Source organism: Hyla sarda, chromosome 12 (assembly GCF_029499605.1).
Source record: "Hyla sarda isolate aHylSar1 chromosome 12, aHylSar1.hap1, whole genome shotgun sequence".
Lineage (NCBI taxonomy): Eukaryota > Metazoa > Chordata > Amphibia > Anura > Hylidae > Hyla > Hyla sarda.
Window position 1 is genome coordinate 18619655 of NC_079200.1, and position 16424 is coordinate 18636078.

The 16424-nt window shown below is 44.9% G+C and overlaps 1 protein-coding gene across 1 annotated transcript in view; it reads left to right on the forward strand.

Annotated features, from left to right (window-relative positions):
- Window positions 1-6543, forward strand: part of PSME3 (proteasome activator subunit 3) — a 39912-nt gene extending 33369 nt beyond the window's left edge. The window contains exons 9-11 of the mRNA XM_056547871.1: window positions 970-1024; window positions 1126-1212; window positions 2742-6543. Coding sequence (XP_056403846.1) covers window positions 970-1024; window positions 1126-1212; window positions 2742-2822 — 223 coding nt within the window. The 3' untranslated portion in view covers window positions 2823-6543. The remainder of the gene's footprint in view (window positions 1-969; window positions 1025-1125; window positions 1213-2741) is intronic.
- Window positions 6544-16424: the final 9881 nt, after the last annotated feature.

Below are 16424 nucleotides of genomic sequence, written 5' to 3' on the forward strand. Positions count from 1 at the left end.
GTGGTCTTCAACCTGCGGACCTCCAGATGTTGCAAAACTATAACTCCCAGCATGCCCGGACAGCCGTTGGCTGTCCGGGCATGCTGGGAGTTGTAGTTTTGCAACATCTGGAAGTCCGTAGATTGAAGACCACTGCATAGGAGGTAATACTCACGTGTCCCCGCCGCTCCGGACCCGTCACCGCTGCCCTGGATGTCGCCCTCCATCGCTGTCGCCGTGTCCCCGTCGCTCCGGAACGTCTCTGCTGCCGGCCGGCTATCCTCGCTCTCCGTCGCCGTCATCACGTCGTTACGCACGCCGACACACGTACGGGACGACGTGATGACGAGGAAGGAGAGCGCCGGCCATACAGGGGATCCCTGAACGGAGGAGACAGGTAAGGTCCCTCCAGGTGTCCTGTAAGCACTAACCCGGCTATTCAGTCGGGCTGTTCGGGACCGCCGCGGCGGTCCCGAACAGCCCGACTGAACAGCCGGGTTAGTGTCACTTTCCCTTCAGACGCGGCGGTAAGCTTTGATCGCCGCGTCTGAAGGGTTAATACAGGGCATCACCGCGATCGGTGATGTCCTGTATTAGCCCTGGATCCCGGCCGTTGATGGCCGCAGGGACCGCCGCAATAGGGGTGTATTCGCCGTATAAGACGCACAGACTTTTCCCCCCCAGTTTTGGGGAAGAAAAAGTGCGTCTTATACGGCGAAAAATACGGTATGTATTTAAATGCTGCAGTCAGTTGTGACTGCATAATGTAAACTATTCATAGTGGCAGCAGAGACCGTTCTGTGCAGACTATTAGCAGCGGCTGAAAACTACTGAATGCAGCCAGCAGCCATTGGGTACTGAGCGGCCCGGCTCTCGAACCTTCTCTAGACACAACTAGACAGTATTTTTTATTATTATTATTTTTCTTATTTTTTCTTTTAATTCCTTTATAAAGTTGCATTATGCTTATAGCTATTCTCGTGTTTTCAGATACTACATTACCCGAGCAAAACTTGTTTCTAAAATAGCAAAATATCCTCATGTGGTGAGTAGTGCCGGCCCTTTGTAAGACCATTAACTTGCTTGATATTTGTACTTTAATCCATGACAACTTATTTATTTAATTTACATTTTTTTTCTCTCCAGGAAGATTATCGGCGTACGGTGACAGAAATAGATGAAAAGGAGTATATTAGTTTACGGCTAATCATATCAGAGCTGAGGAACCAATATGTAAGAATAATTACTACATCCTTGTTTGCCTGTGCATGCTTATTAATGCAAGTTAAACTGAAGGTCCTTCATGTGAGGAATTCTCCAAGGAGACACTATTCAGACTCAAAGCAGAGCGGTAGCATTAGTTGCATATGGCGACTTGCTTGTCCTGCTTTTGTCATTAAAGGGATAGTCCAGTGGTGACCCAGTGGTGAACAGCTTATCCCCTATCCTAAGGATAGGGGATAAGTTTGAGATCACTGGGGTCTGACCGCTGGGGCCCCCTGCGATCTCCTGTACGGGGCCCCGACAGCCCGCGGGAAGGGTGCGTGTCGACCTCCGCACGAAGCGGCGGCCGACATACCCCCTCAATACAACTCTATGGCAGAGCCGAAGCGCTGCCTTCGGCAATCTCCGGCTCTGCCATAGAGATGTATTGAGGGGGCGTGTCGGCCGCTGCTTCGTGCTGAGGTCGACACCCGCTATCTGGCCGGAGAGCCGGGGCCCCGTACAGAGAGATCGCAGGGGGCCCCAGCGGTCGGACCCCCCCGCGATCTCAAACTTATCCCCTATCCTTAGGATAGGGGAAAAGTTTTTCACCACTGGACTACCCCTTTAAAGGGGTACTCCGCTGCTCAGCGTTTGGAACAAACTGTTCCGAACACTGGAGCCGGGAGCTTGTGACGTCATAGCCCCAGCCCTTCATGTCACGACCCGCCCCCTCAATGCAAGTCTGAGAGGGGGTGTGACCACTGCCACGCCCCTCCCATAGTCTTGCATTGAAGGGGCGGGGCTAGATATCATGAGGGGGCGGGGCTATGAAATCCAAGTTCCCGGCTCCAGTGTTCGGAACCGTTTGTTCTAAACACTGAGCAGCGGAGTACCCCTTTAATGTGGAAGATAAGAACACACTTGTTTTTGACATTGCACATGGTGGTCTCTGGCTTGGCTTTGGTGACCCTGGTTTAAAAACCAAACATGAGGCTTTGAAAAAGTGTTGCTTAGAAGCCGTGTGTGTAGAATGCCAGATCTGTTACACAAAGGACCCCAATAGCACCCAACAGACAATTTACTTGTGTTCCATTTTTGGTGTATTTTGTTGATTTGATGGCAATAGTGCTGTGTTCCACACTATTTAACACAATGGCATCTCGCACTACGGAATCTCTGCCCAAATATATTCTTGGCGGAGATTCAGTCTGAAACAGGCGCTGGCAAAACAAGCCAGCGCTGGGACCGCCCAAATGCGCTGTCTTAATAGACTTCAGTGCATTTCGGACCGGATTCCGCCCAAAAAGAATCATTCTGTCGGCGGAGTCTGGGATCTGGAATGTCTGCTGTGGAAGTGTTAGCTGTGCAGCACAATCACATTAACAATGGGAAGCTGCTGCTCCATATTTACCAAGCGAAAAATCTGCTTGGAAAAACCGTAGCATTTAAAAAAAATTATATTTTTTTGTCGTCTGTCTGAAACGTTGGCGCTTTTTAATTGTTCCTAAAACTCAGTCCTTGAGTCAATCTATAAATTCTTTCTTTTATTCTCTTAGGTGACCTTGCACGATATGATCCTCAAAAACATTGAGAAAATCAAGAGGCCTAGAAATAGCAATGCTGAAACCCTCTACTAACCAGCGAGTCCACCTACCCCCTCAAACCCCTTCCTACAACTTTTTAGTTCTATTTTTGTTTTAAACATATATTTTTTTCCTTTCTTCCTTTGAACTTAAAAGGAGTAAAGACCATCATTGCCTTGTTTTGAACTTCTTCACATCCTTACCACCAGGAAAGGAAATGAACTGCCTGGAAATCATTGTGCAGGTTTTTAAAGCCGACCCCTTCCCCCAATCCCCCCCCAAACCTTTTTGGAAGCCCTAGTCAATGACAAGGAGCGCTGGAGCCTTATCACACGTGGAGTGCTGTAACACGAATCCTTACGTTTTCTAAAGACATAAATTTAAGTCCCTTCCAGCACTTTGAAGAATCCGAACAGACATGAAATGGTTTTCGTAGAGTAGCAGACCGCTGCTGCTGCAGAACACTTGGTAATCTTCCTACTCTTCTGGAAGTCGTAGAGGAGTACTGTTACAGCTGATGCATTCCTCATCCAAATCATAAGTATATAGGGAATTAAAGATGGGGGGGGGGCCCCCACCAATATCAGATCATGCGGGTCTTACCACTGGAACCCCCAACAATCACAAGAACAGGCTTCCCATGGTCCCGGTTTGATTTGAGCGGTGGTCAGCCTGGAATTGAGAGAGAAATTGATAGGTGGGACTCCGACAACATGGCTGCCTCCACAGTGATGGAGACCTCTGTTCCATGGTTCGCAGCCGCAGCGCGTTTACAGGTCAAAGCTTCATTACTATGTTCTGTTCTCTCATTATGAAATTATTGAAGGGTCTTCCACTTTTTTAGATCATATAGCTGGATGTTATATAAAGGAAAAAAAAATATGCTGGAGCGTCCATTAACTTTTCATTTCCTTGTTTTTTTTATTTTTATTTATTTTTTTTTTTTTTTATTGGCTCTTTAATTTTTCCTTTTATGTAATCCCAGTATTAACCTGTGAAGTGTTGGTTCCTGTTTTGCGGAGTATAATCAGGAAGTTGGCTCTTCTGCTCACATGAAGGTTTACACAATTACTATGATGATTTTATACTAGATCATATGCAGTGGTTGGTCGGCCATTATGTATCTTATTGCAGGTATATAACTAAAAATGTTCTCCTATGCTGTTTGCATATTATAGTCATGTTCCATCACTAAACATTTTCCATGGTGTTTGCAAATTGTGTAAGAATAAGAAGTCTCGTTGAGGACAAGTGTCCTGATCACAGGGGGTCCGACTGCTGGGAATTCCCGTGATCCCCTGTACGGCGCCCCAGCTTTCCTCGCTCATGGGACAGGGGTCGGCACGTGCCCTCCATTAATCTCTATGGAAGAGCCAGAGATACACGAGCGCTGTACTAGTGTATCTCCTGCTCTTCCATAAAGATGAATGCAGGGCTCAGCCCAACCCCTGCCCCATGCTTAAAGGGGCATTCCAGTAAAAAAAACTTTTTTTTTTTTTTTTTTTTTTTTTTTTTTAAATCAACTGGTTCCAGAAAGTTACAGATTTGTAAATTACTTATGAAAATCTTAATCCTTACAGTACTTATCACCTGCTGAAGTTAAGTTGTTCTCTTCTGTCTGAACACAGTGCCTGCTGACACCTCTGTCTCAGGAACTGTACGGGAATTTTTTCCTACTCTAGACAGTTCCTGAGACATAAAGACAGGTGTCAGCAGAGAGCACTGTGGTCAGACAGAAAAGAAATTCAAAAAGAAAATAATTTCCTCTGTAGCATACAGCGGCTGATAAGTACTGGAAGGATTAAGATTTTTATATGGAAGTAATTTACAAATCTGTTTAACTTTCTGGCACCTGTTGATTTAAATAAAGTCTTCCACCTTTTTAAACATGTTTTCCGCCAAATTAACCCTATTCAGATGAATGGAACAGGTTTTTAGAAACTTCTGCGGCGCATGAATATCACCTTAGAGAATTTTGTTGACTTCAGTATTCCGGTAGCAATTCCATTTCATTTCAGTCACTGAGTGGGTAGATGTATATTCCACAACTTGAGATATTATAATATATCTAATATTTGTGTGTGTATAAATATATCGTATAAATGTGTTTATATTGGGGAATTGTTTGTTAATAAATTAAGAAACAAAATCAATCAAATAAGTTTTTCTTTATTAACAATTGATTCTTCAGTATAAATACATACTAGACAGTGAATCCTGCTCAATGCGCTTATTGGCTGCAGAGAGAAAACCCCTGCGGAACTCTATAGTGTGTTTGTTATACAATTTCATTACATTTCAATTTTATCGCTTAACTTAGTGAAGACTTTCATATCACTTTTTGCTTCGATCAGTTGTCGTGTATTTCAGTGAACTAGTTTTCTGTTTTTAATTCGGTCTTTAGTTATCCTCCATAATAAATATATTCAGAAATTGGGGGGGTCAAAGGCCTTGCAGCAGCAGACAGAAAAAAAAAGTAGTAAATTTTGCATACCTTAAAGGGGTAATCCATGAATAGAAAAACAGCTAATTTCTTTCAAAACCCACTCCCCGTCTGTCTCCAGGTTGGTTGTGGTTCTGCAGCTCAGTTCCATTGAAGTGAATGGAGCCATGTTGTACAACCACACCCAACCTAGGGACAGATGTGGAGCTGTTATTGAAAGAAATTAGCTCAGTTTTTTCTATTCCTGGATAATCCCTCCAAGCAACAAAAATGAATTATGACCCTTACAGGTACCTGCACAGGGGGAATTTTTTTTAATATGCCGGTTAAGGGACCTTAACAGCTCTATACATTTTCTTCCTAATTTTGGGAGACCACTGCTGAAAAATATGCGGATAAGGACATCTTTCAGTGTACAGGTGCATGTACGCGTTCATTCAGTTTGTGGAAAGAAGTGGTTTAAAGTGTGCCTGTTACTTTAAAGGAGATATGTCCTAGTGAAAAGGCTATCCCCTATCCGCAAGAAAGGGGATAAGTTTTAGATCAAAGGAGTCCACTTGCTGGGGCCACCACAATCTCCTGTACGGAGCTCCGGCTCTCCCCGGGAGATGTGCGTCACGGCCATTCGGCAAAATCCTGCGGATAGGGGATACGTTTTTGTAGTTTGGTACTTCCTTAGCGAAGGGTCAAAAGTTTTGATCAATGCTTTGCGCTTCTTCCCTGCTCTCACGTAAATCAGACTCTCCATAGACATAAATTGAAAGTGTGACTCAAATCATGTGCTGCAGAGCCAAGGAAGAACGCTCTAAGCCTGATTGGCGGAGGCCAGTACACTCCCCTACCTATCAAAACCTTTTCACATGTTGCTAGGACATGTAAAACGTTTATCTTCATGTGACGGTGGCCATGTAAAGACCAGAGTTTCCAGCCTTGGGCATGCTGGAAGTTGTAGTTTCACAACAGCTGAAGGCCCTCTGGTTGGGAAACGCTGGTATAGAATAGTGGCGCCGTTTATTTGAAACATGTAATTACACCAGAGGAAATCTAGATGTATTGAAGTCTAAGAAATGAGCAAATGACCTTCATCCAGTTATGAAATTTGTTTTTTTTTTATAGGGATTTGTCTACAGCCTCCATATGAATTGCATTTATTTTTACTTCTTGTTCTGATTGGTGGTATCCCAGCCTTAAATTGTATTTTTTTTTTTTTATGTTTTATCATTGTCATTTTGGCTCTTTATTGTAAGAGACGTATTAATTATTTTTCTTTTGCTGAAATGACGTATGTACAATTTTAAAATGTCAAGTTATTAAAAATGTTCATCAAACGTCTTTTTTTGTAAATGGTTTCTCTCATGCTGATTTTCATTGCTTATGCCATCGAGTCACCCGAGTATAAGGCCGGGTTCACACCTCGGCCAGTGTCTACTAAATGAGTCTGCGCCAGGACTGCACGTACATTGCCGTCCACATAGACTGCAATGTCTGCAGAGCTGAAAGCCGCCAGAACATTGAAAGTTGAATGTTCTGGCAGAATTTTTTTTTTGAGTGGATTCTCTGGGCGCAAAGTCCAAAATAGCATTTCCAGCAATGGGACTCTGTGCACACAATGTATATACAGTCTTTAAAATTAGACCCCCCCCCCCCCCAATTTTGCATTCTTAAGGTGCACAAAAGTGTTGGTGTTTTTTGTTTGGTGCCTTATCTCAAATTATTGCAAGGCATGTGTAAATTGAAAAGTTAGTTTAAAAAAAAAAAAAAATCTAAAATACTTATATTTTTTTTTTTTTTTTCCTCCCCCCCCCCCCCCCCCCCCTTCTATAGCAGCCAAGATACCCTTAGTAGATGCAAAACTACAACATCTAGCATGCCTGGGAGTTGTAGTTCTGCAACAGCCGAAGGCACCCTGGCTGGGAAACATTGCCCTATTGACCCCCCACTAACATCTGGTTCCAGAGTTTTTTGGCACCCAAAAAAAAGCCTTAAACTTTTGTTTAACAAAAGGGCACGGCCCAGGGTCTGGTTTGGATGACATTGGGGCTACTCTACCAGTGGGTTGCACCCCCTGTGGGCACTGGTATTGCGGCGGTGGTGGTCACCGCTCAGTGCTGTGCCATTTTATGCTGGGGACCCGTGGCTAGTGGGCTTGCATTTGATGATCATAAAGTACAATAATGACCTGTTAGTTTAATAAATTAAACTTATTAAATATGCTAATATATACAGACGCAGTACTCAAATAACCAATCAAAATATAACATGATGATTTTGACGTGATAACTAACCTTCCCTTTTTGTCAAATGTAAAAACCAATGTACTTCCGTATAACACAGAACTCCTTGGGACAGCTTCTTAGCCAGTATGCTGAGAAGGAGATGTATAACAACCTTTTGTCTGGTGTGTATTTCTCGTGTCGACACTCGGCAGTATACAGCGGCAGTCGCGCACATTTTAAGACCTAACCAGCAGCCAGCCTAGAGACTGCTAGATCTATGGGATCAGGATATGTAGTAGTTATACTCCTCCAGCTCTATCTGTACACTGCTGCTGCGATCTCTATGGAATTAGGATATAAATGACTGGATTCAGCGGTTAGGCTGCAGACTGCCTTGAATGACGGTATTAATACTTCTACTTACAGGAAACCTACCTTGGGGAACACTATACTTCGAGCAGAATCTTGTCATCCCAAACATGTTATCCTTGGTGTGCCAGTAGGAAAATTGACTATAGCTTGCAGAAATTGTTCCTCAGAGGTAGCTCTCCTTCATGAATTTAAATTAGTATGTAAAAAAACTTTAAAAAAATCGGGGTTACCTGGATTGGTCCCTGAAAAGAGCGTTCTACAGAGTGCAACACAAATCCCGACCGGTATTGCGGTATAGGAAAAAACTGTACAGAAAAAACATACCGGTATACCGCTCAGGCCTGTCATTTTTCTAGCAGGCGGGCTCCAAATTTGGCTAGCATTCTGTCACCCAGCACCCTCCCACAAACCAAAGATTCTACTTGGTTATCTTTGAAGGGTTTCTTTAAAGGGGTACTCCACCCCTAGACAACGTATCCCCTCTACAAAGGATAGGGGATAAGATGTCTGATCGCAGGGGTCCCACCACTGGGGACCCCCGCAATATAGCATGTGTGCAATCTCCCCTATGTGGGAAGCACCAAGAGACGCCTGAAAAAACAGATTCAAGAACACCTTAGAGGTGTTGGGGTCTATTCACACTTCTGAATTCTCGGTTGAGGGATTACGCCTCTAATTAAAGCCCCTCGGCCCAAAATCTAGATATGTGATGTCTACTGCCCTTCCTCCGTCTATTATATCACTATACTGCCCCTCCTCCGTCTATATCACTATACTGTTCCTCCTCCATCTATTATATCACTATACTGCCCCTCCTCCATCTATTATTATATCACTATACTGCCCCTCCTCCGTCTATTATTATATCACTATACTGCCCCTCCTCCATCTATTATATCACTATACTGCCCCTCCTCCATCTATTATATCACTATAATGCTCCTCCTCCATCTATTATATCACTATACTGCTCCTCCTCCATCTATTACATCACTATACTGCCCCTCCATCTATTATATCACTATACTGCCCCTCCTCCATCTATTATTATATCACTATACTGCTCCTCCATCTATTATATCACTATACTGCTCCTCCATCTATTATATCACTATACTGCTCCTCCTCCATCTATTATATCACTATACTGCTCCTCCTCCATCTATTATATCACTATACTGCCCCTCCATCTATTATATCACTATACTGCTCCTCCTCCTCCTCCATCTATTATATCACTATACTGCCCCTCCATCTATTATATCACTATACTGCTCCTCCTCCATCTATTATATCACTATACTGCCCCTCCTCCGTCTAATATTATAATAATAGACGGAGGAGGGGCAGTATAGTGATATAATAGATGGAGGGGAAGTATAGTGATATAATAGATGGAGGAGGAGCAGTATAGTGATATAATAGATGGAGGAGGAGGGGCAGTATAATGATATAATAATAGATGGAGGAGGAGGGGCAGTATAGTGATATAATATTAGATGGAGGAGGAGGGGCAGTATAGTGATATAATATTAGATGGAGGAGGAGGGGCAGTATAGTGATATATCACTATACTGCTCCTCCTCCGTCTATTATTATATCACTATACGGCTCCTCCTCCGTCTATTATTATATCACTATACGGCTCCTCCTCCGTCTATTATATCACTATACGGCTCCTCCATCTATTATCACTACACTGCTCAAACAAATATAGGGAACACTAAGATAACAAATCCTAGAGCTGAATGAACTAATCGTATGAAATACTTTCGTCTTTACATAGTTGAATTCGCTGACAACAAAATCACACAAAAATCATCAATGGGAATCAAATGTATCAACCCATGGATGTCTGGATATGGAGTCACACTCAAAATCACAGTGGAAAACCCCACTACAGGCTCATCCAACTTTATGTAATGTCCTTAAAACAAGTCACAATGAGGCTCAGTAGTGTGTGTGGCCTCCATGTGCCCGTATGACCTCCCTACAACGCCTGGGCATGATCCTGATGAGGTGGCGGATGGTCTCCTGAGGGATGTCCTCCCAGACCTGGAATAAAGCATCCACCAACTCCTGGACAGTCTGTGGTGGATGGAGTGAAACGTCCCAGATGTGCTCAATCGGATTCAGGTCTGGGGAACGGGCGGCCAGTCCATAGCATCAATGCCTTCCTCTTGTAGGAATTGCTGACACATTCCAGCCACATGAGGTCTAGCATTGTCTTGTATTAGGAGGAACCCAGGGCCAACCGCACCAGCAAATGGTCTCACAAGGGGTCTGAGGATCTCATCTCGGTATCTAATGGCAGTCAGGCTACCTCTGGCAAGCACATGGAGGGCTGTGGCCCCCCCAATGAAATGCCACCCCACACCATTACTGACCCACTGCCATACTGGAGTATGTTGCAGGCAGCAGAACTTTCTCCACAGCGTCTCCAGATTCTGTCACATGTGCTCAGTGTGAACCTGCTTTCATCTGTGAAGAGCACAGGGCGCCAGTGGTGAATTTGCCAATCTTGGTGTTCTCTGGCAAATGCCAAACGTCCTGCACGGTGTTGGGCTGTAAGCACAACCCCCACCTGTGGGCGTCGGGCCCTTATGGAGTCTGTTTCTGACCATTTGAGTGGACACATGCACATTTGTAGCCTGCTGGAGGTCATTTTGCAGGGCTCTGGCAATGCTCCTTCGGCTCCTCCTTGCTCAAAGGCGGAGGGTTGTTGTCCTCCTACGGCCTTCTCCATGTATCCTGATGTACTGGCCTGTCTCCTGGTAGCGCCTCCATGCTCTGGACACTATGCTGACAGACACAGCAAACCTTCTTGCCACAGCTCGCATTGATGTGCCATCCTGGATGAGCTGCACTACCTGAGCCACTTGTGTGGGTTGTAGACTCCATCTCTCATGCTACCACTAGAGTGAAAGCACCGCCAGCATTCAAAAGTGACCAAAACATCAGTCAGGAAGCATAGAAACTGAGAAGTGGGCTGTGGTCACCCGCTGCAGAACCACTCCTTTATTGGGGGTGTCTTGCTAATTGCCTATAATTTCCACCTGTTGTCTGTCCCATTTGCACAACAGCATGTGAAATTGCTTGTCAATCAGTGTTGTTCCTGAGTGGACAGTGTGATTTCACAGAAGTGTCAGTGACTTGGAGTTACATTGTGTTGTTTAAGTTTTCCCTTTCTTTTTTTGAGCAGTGTAGTAGTTATACACTTCCCCAGATGCTGTGTTCACAAGCTGCATTTTTTTGCTGCAGTATTGCGCTATTTTACCACTATTGTACAAATTGTGCAAAAATGCATAATTTTTACTGTTACATTTGTGGGGGTAAAAAAATCACTGCAAATAATGCTGCCAACAAGCAGTACAAATGTGGTAAAAACACTTGTGAACACAGCCTTAACCCCTTAAAGGAGATATCCAGTGGTGAACAACTTATCCCCTATCCTAAGGATAGGGGATAAGTTGCAGATTGCGGGGGGGTCCGACCGCTGGGCCCCCTCTATCTCCTGTACAGAGCCCCGACAGCCCGCGGGAAGGGGGCGTGTCGGCCTCCGCACGAAGCGGCGGCCGACATGCCCCCTCAATACAACTCTGGCAGAGCTGGAGCGCTTCCTTCGGCAATCTCCGGCTCTGCCATAGCGATGTATTGAGGGGGCGTGTTGGCCGCCGTTTTGTGCGGTGGTCGACACCCGCTATCTGGCCGGAGAGCCTGGCCCCCGTACAGAGACATCACAGGGGGCCCCAGACCCCCCGCGATCTCAAACTTATCCCCTATCCTTAGGATAGGGGATAAGTTTTTCACCACTGGACTACCCCTTTAAGGACTCAGGGTTTTTCAGTTTTTGCACTTTCGTTTTTTCCTCCTTACCTTTTAAAAATCATAACCCTTTCAATTTTCCACCTAAAAAATCCATATTATGGCTAATTTTTTGCGTCGCCAATTCTACTTTGCAGTGACATTAGTCATTTTACCCAAAAATCCACGGCGAAATGGAAAAAAAAAATCATTGTGGGACAAAATCGAAGAAAAACGCCGTTTTGTAACTTTTGGGGGCTTCCGTTTCTACGCAGTGCATATTTCGGTTAAAATTACACCTTATCATTATTCTGTAGGTCTATACGGTTAGAATGATCCCCTACTTATATAGGTTGGATTTTGTCGCACTTCTGGAAAAAATCATAACTACATGCAGGAAAATATATACGTTTACAAAATGTCCTCTTCTGACCCCCTATAACTTTTAGATTTTTCCACGTACAGGGCGGTATGAGGACTCATTGTTTGCGCTGTTATCTGAAGTATTTATCAGTACCATTTTTGTTTTGATCGGACTTTTTGATCACTTTTTATTCATTTTTAAATGGTATAAAAAGTGACCAAAAATAAGCTTTTTTGGACTTTGGATTTTTTTGCGCGTACGCCATTGACCGTGCGGTTTAATTAATGATATATTTTTATAGTTCTGACCTTTACGCACACGGCGATACCACATATGTTTATTTTTATTTACACTGTTTTATTTTTTTTTATGGGAAAAGGGGGTGATTCAAACTTTTATTAGGGAAGGGGTTAAATGATCTTTATTAACACTTTTTTTTTTTTTACTTTTTTTTTTTTTGTAGTGTTATAGGTCCCATAGGGACCTATAAGGGTGCGTTCACACTACGTAATTCTCGCGGCTGAATTCCGCGAGCGGAGATTCCGCCTGGCGGCCACCGCCATGGTTGCTTCGGCGCTGGGGCCTCGGGGCACTGAGCCGTCACCATTGACTGCTATGGTCCGCTCGCGGATTCCGCACAAAGAATGAACATGTTCTTTCTTTGTGCGGAACACTTTCAGCGGCGGAAATGTCCGCCGCTGAAATTCCGCAGTGTGAACAGGTCTCGCGGAAACCCGTTCACACTAATGTTAAAGTTCACACCGCGGAATTGCGCCCTTCCACTGCACGCACTGATCTCTCATGCTGATCACTGGCGTGTATTAACACACCTGTGATCAGTGTTATTGGCGCTCGACTGTTCCTGCCTGGATCTCAAAACAAAGAGAAAAACAGGCGCTCCCATGTGAAGAACCAACGGGATCACAGGTGTGTGGGAGGGGAGGGAAAAAGTGAAGGCTCACCCTGCCAGGTTGTGTGCACTCCCACACAATCAAGATGTGCGTTTGATATAATGATCCCGGTCTGCAGCCTTCCCAGAAATAGCGGAGAGATATAAAGCGAACTTCGGAAGAGATGGGAATACCGGCGCTGACCAAGGAGAAGACAATAGAGCCAGGTGTGTAGCGAACAGATTTAATCCAATGCGACGCGTTTCACCGCGCTTGCGCGGTTTCATCAGGCACTGAGCAGCCATTTGTCAATCAGACACCGAGGAGACAGGTAAGGTCCCTCCCGGTGTCCTGTAAGCTGTTCAGGACGCCGCGATTTCACCTCGGTGGTCCCGAACAGCCCAACTGAGCAGGCAGGATACTTTCACTTCAGACGCGGCGGTCAGCTTTGATCGCCGCATCTGAAGGGTTAATACAGGGCATCACCGCGATCGGTGATGTCCTGTATTAGCCGCGGGTCCCGGCCGTTGATAGCCGCCGGGACCGAACCGACTGCGTGACCCCGCGGCATATGGCGGGAGCCGGCGGAGGACGTAAATATACGTCCTTCGTCATTAAGGGGTTAAAGGAAATCTGTCATCACTTTCACCTGCACTAACCTGTTGGTACAGTCAACCATACTTACCTGATCCTGTTTCGTGCTCCCGTTCTCCTGCTATCTTTCTCCGTATCTTCTGTTCTGGGACCGACGTAAAGCATGGGCGGAGCTTCCTGATGTCACCGCTGCAGTTTGCTGGTGATGTCAGAAAGCTACCCTCCTACTCCAATCAGCCCTGGAAAGAAAGATATCAGGAGAACGGGAGCATGGAACAGGATCAGGTAAGTATGGTTGTCTGTAGCGACAAGTTAGTTTAGGTGAAACTGATGACAGATTTTCTTTAAGAATTCAGATCTTCATAAAACACCTCAATTGTGAGTCAAATAATGACAGTATATCTCGCACTTGATCGCACTTTGAATAAGAAAATGTGCTAAAACTGCACATGATGTGAACTGACCCCAAGCTACTTATGAGTCTTATCAGTTCAGCCTAAGTAGACAAACTGCAGTGATAAAACTCCACACCCTATCTCTGCAAAGCCAGATGCATCATGGGAAATACAGGCAGCATTAGAAAAAATTAATCGCACTCACCATCCAAAGGATAGGGGATAAGATGTCTGACCGCGGGGGTCCCGCCGCTGGGACCCCCGCAATCTTGCATTCGGCACCCACAGCTCACAAACTGCCGGGTGCCAACCACGCGGCCAAAGTATCGTGATGTCACGACTCGCGCCCCCTCCCATAGACTTGCACGCCCCCTCCCATAGACTTGCATAGCGGGGGCGGGGCCTGACATCACACGGGAACGGAGTCGTGCAGCTCAAAGAGGCGGGTGCCGAATGCAAGATTGCGGGGGGCCCCAGTGGCGGGACCCCTGCGGTCAGACATCTTATCCCCTAACCTTTGAATAGGGGATAAAATGTCTTAGGGCCGGAGTACCCCTTTTAAAAATTCACAGAATGTCCATAAAATGAGAAATACAAATTCCATTTTATTAAAGAGGCCAATCTTTTCCCTGATGAGGAAGCGTTTGTGGCTACTATTGTCTTTGCACCTGGAGCGTGTGTGGGGAGGAGCAGCAACCCAGCCACAGTTCAATCTTGAACCTTTCTGAGCTATCCTACATGATGTGCTGGCATTTGCACAACTCACATAGGTGAGTGATTTCTTGAACACACATTCCACTCACCTGTACGGAGGTATGGAAGTGCTTTGTGTTTGCTAATTGTATTCTTAAAATTCCAACAAGGAATTCCAACAGGAACATAGTGCAGGACGTTGAAAGCAGGCAGACACCCAATGAATAAAACAAGAGTTACAGCTGTTTCACGCTAAGTGTGCTTCATCAGACTGGTAGAGTGGGTGAGTGCCATGCACTTTTTCTCATGCTATGCTTTGTCTATACTGTTGCAGCCATTGAGCAACACCCACATCGGGAAGATGTGTAGCATATTCCTGGGGTCATTAAAGGGGTACTCCCGTGGAATTTTTTTTTTTTTTTTTTTAAATCAACTGGTGCCAGAAAGTTAAGCAGATTTGTAAATTACTTCTATTAAAAAAAAACGTTATATTTCCAGTACTTTTTATGGGCTGTATACTACAGAAGAAATGTTTTTCTTTTTGGATTTCTCTGATTTCACGACCACAGTGCTCTCTGCTGACCTCTGCTGTCCATTTTTAGAGCTGTCCAGAGCAGGGGAAAATCCCCATAGCAAACATGTGCTGCTCTGGACAGTTCCTAAAAGGGACAGCAGAGGTCAGCAGAGAGCGCTGTGCTCGTGACATCAGAGAGATCCAAAAAGAAAAGCATTTCCTCTGTAGTATACAGCCCCTAAAATGTACTGGAAGGATTAGATTTTTTTATAGAAGTAATTTACAAATCTGTTTAACTTTCTGGCACCAGTTGATAATTAAAAAAAAAAAAAAAGCTTTCCATGGGAGTACCCCTTTAATGTTGGAGTTTTGCATACTGGTGTGCTGCCAGCAACTCACGATACTTTCTATCATTTATAGAAAACCATTTCAGTGTGGAAACAGATATTTATATTGCTGAAAATCATTGAGGCGGCTTACACTAATAAGCCTGAAATTTAAATAAAAATTTTTAAAAAACATATGTTTTATGGTAAGAAACAAACCACAGGTCATTGACATAATCCTAAAAGAGGTATTTTAGGATATATTTTTATTTGACTGTGCTACAGGGGCTGTAAAGTTAGTGTAGTTCATAATATAGTGTCTGTACCTGTGTTTCATGTTTCATGGTGGTCTCGCAATTCTTTCCCCAATGTTTATTTTTAACAGCATGAAAAATAAGTGTTGTCTCAGGTCCCAGGTTGCAGTTTGGCCCGAGACATTACATCACCTGTCTGCTTCAATTGGTGGTCAACCGCTGGGTGGGAAGGAATTGAAGTTTTACAACAGCTGGAGGCACCATGGTCAGAAAACACTGGTCTATTGTTAGGAAGGGAGCACAGGTGTGTTTCAATGGGTGGGGTGGCTCAAATGTGGGAGCGAGAAAAGTGACCTCACATTTGCAAACAAGGAATCATGGGACTTTTAGTTGGAGGGGACTCCAGCAGGAAATGGTCATTTCACAAAGAGATAGCTACAGCGTTATGGTTGACTCAGAACATAGCCGTTTAGTTCGGATCCTTCCGAAGCATGTCCATTACTGTCTGGCAGGTAAGTACTAAAATCACCTTATGGTGGATAACCCCTTTAAATCTGTATGCAGGGGAGCGGACAGGAGTGGTGGAATGGATGGGCGACGGTCCGTATCGTGCTCTTGGTGGGCGATAGGGGATAAGTCATAGATCGCGGGGGGTCTGAGCGCTGGGCCCCCCGCGATCTCCCAGATGGGGCCGCGGCAGTATGCTGGAAAGGGGGCATTCCGTCCCCCCCATGACGCTGCGGCAGACATGCCCCTTCATGTACCCCATAGAGATACTGGGGATGACACTG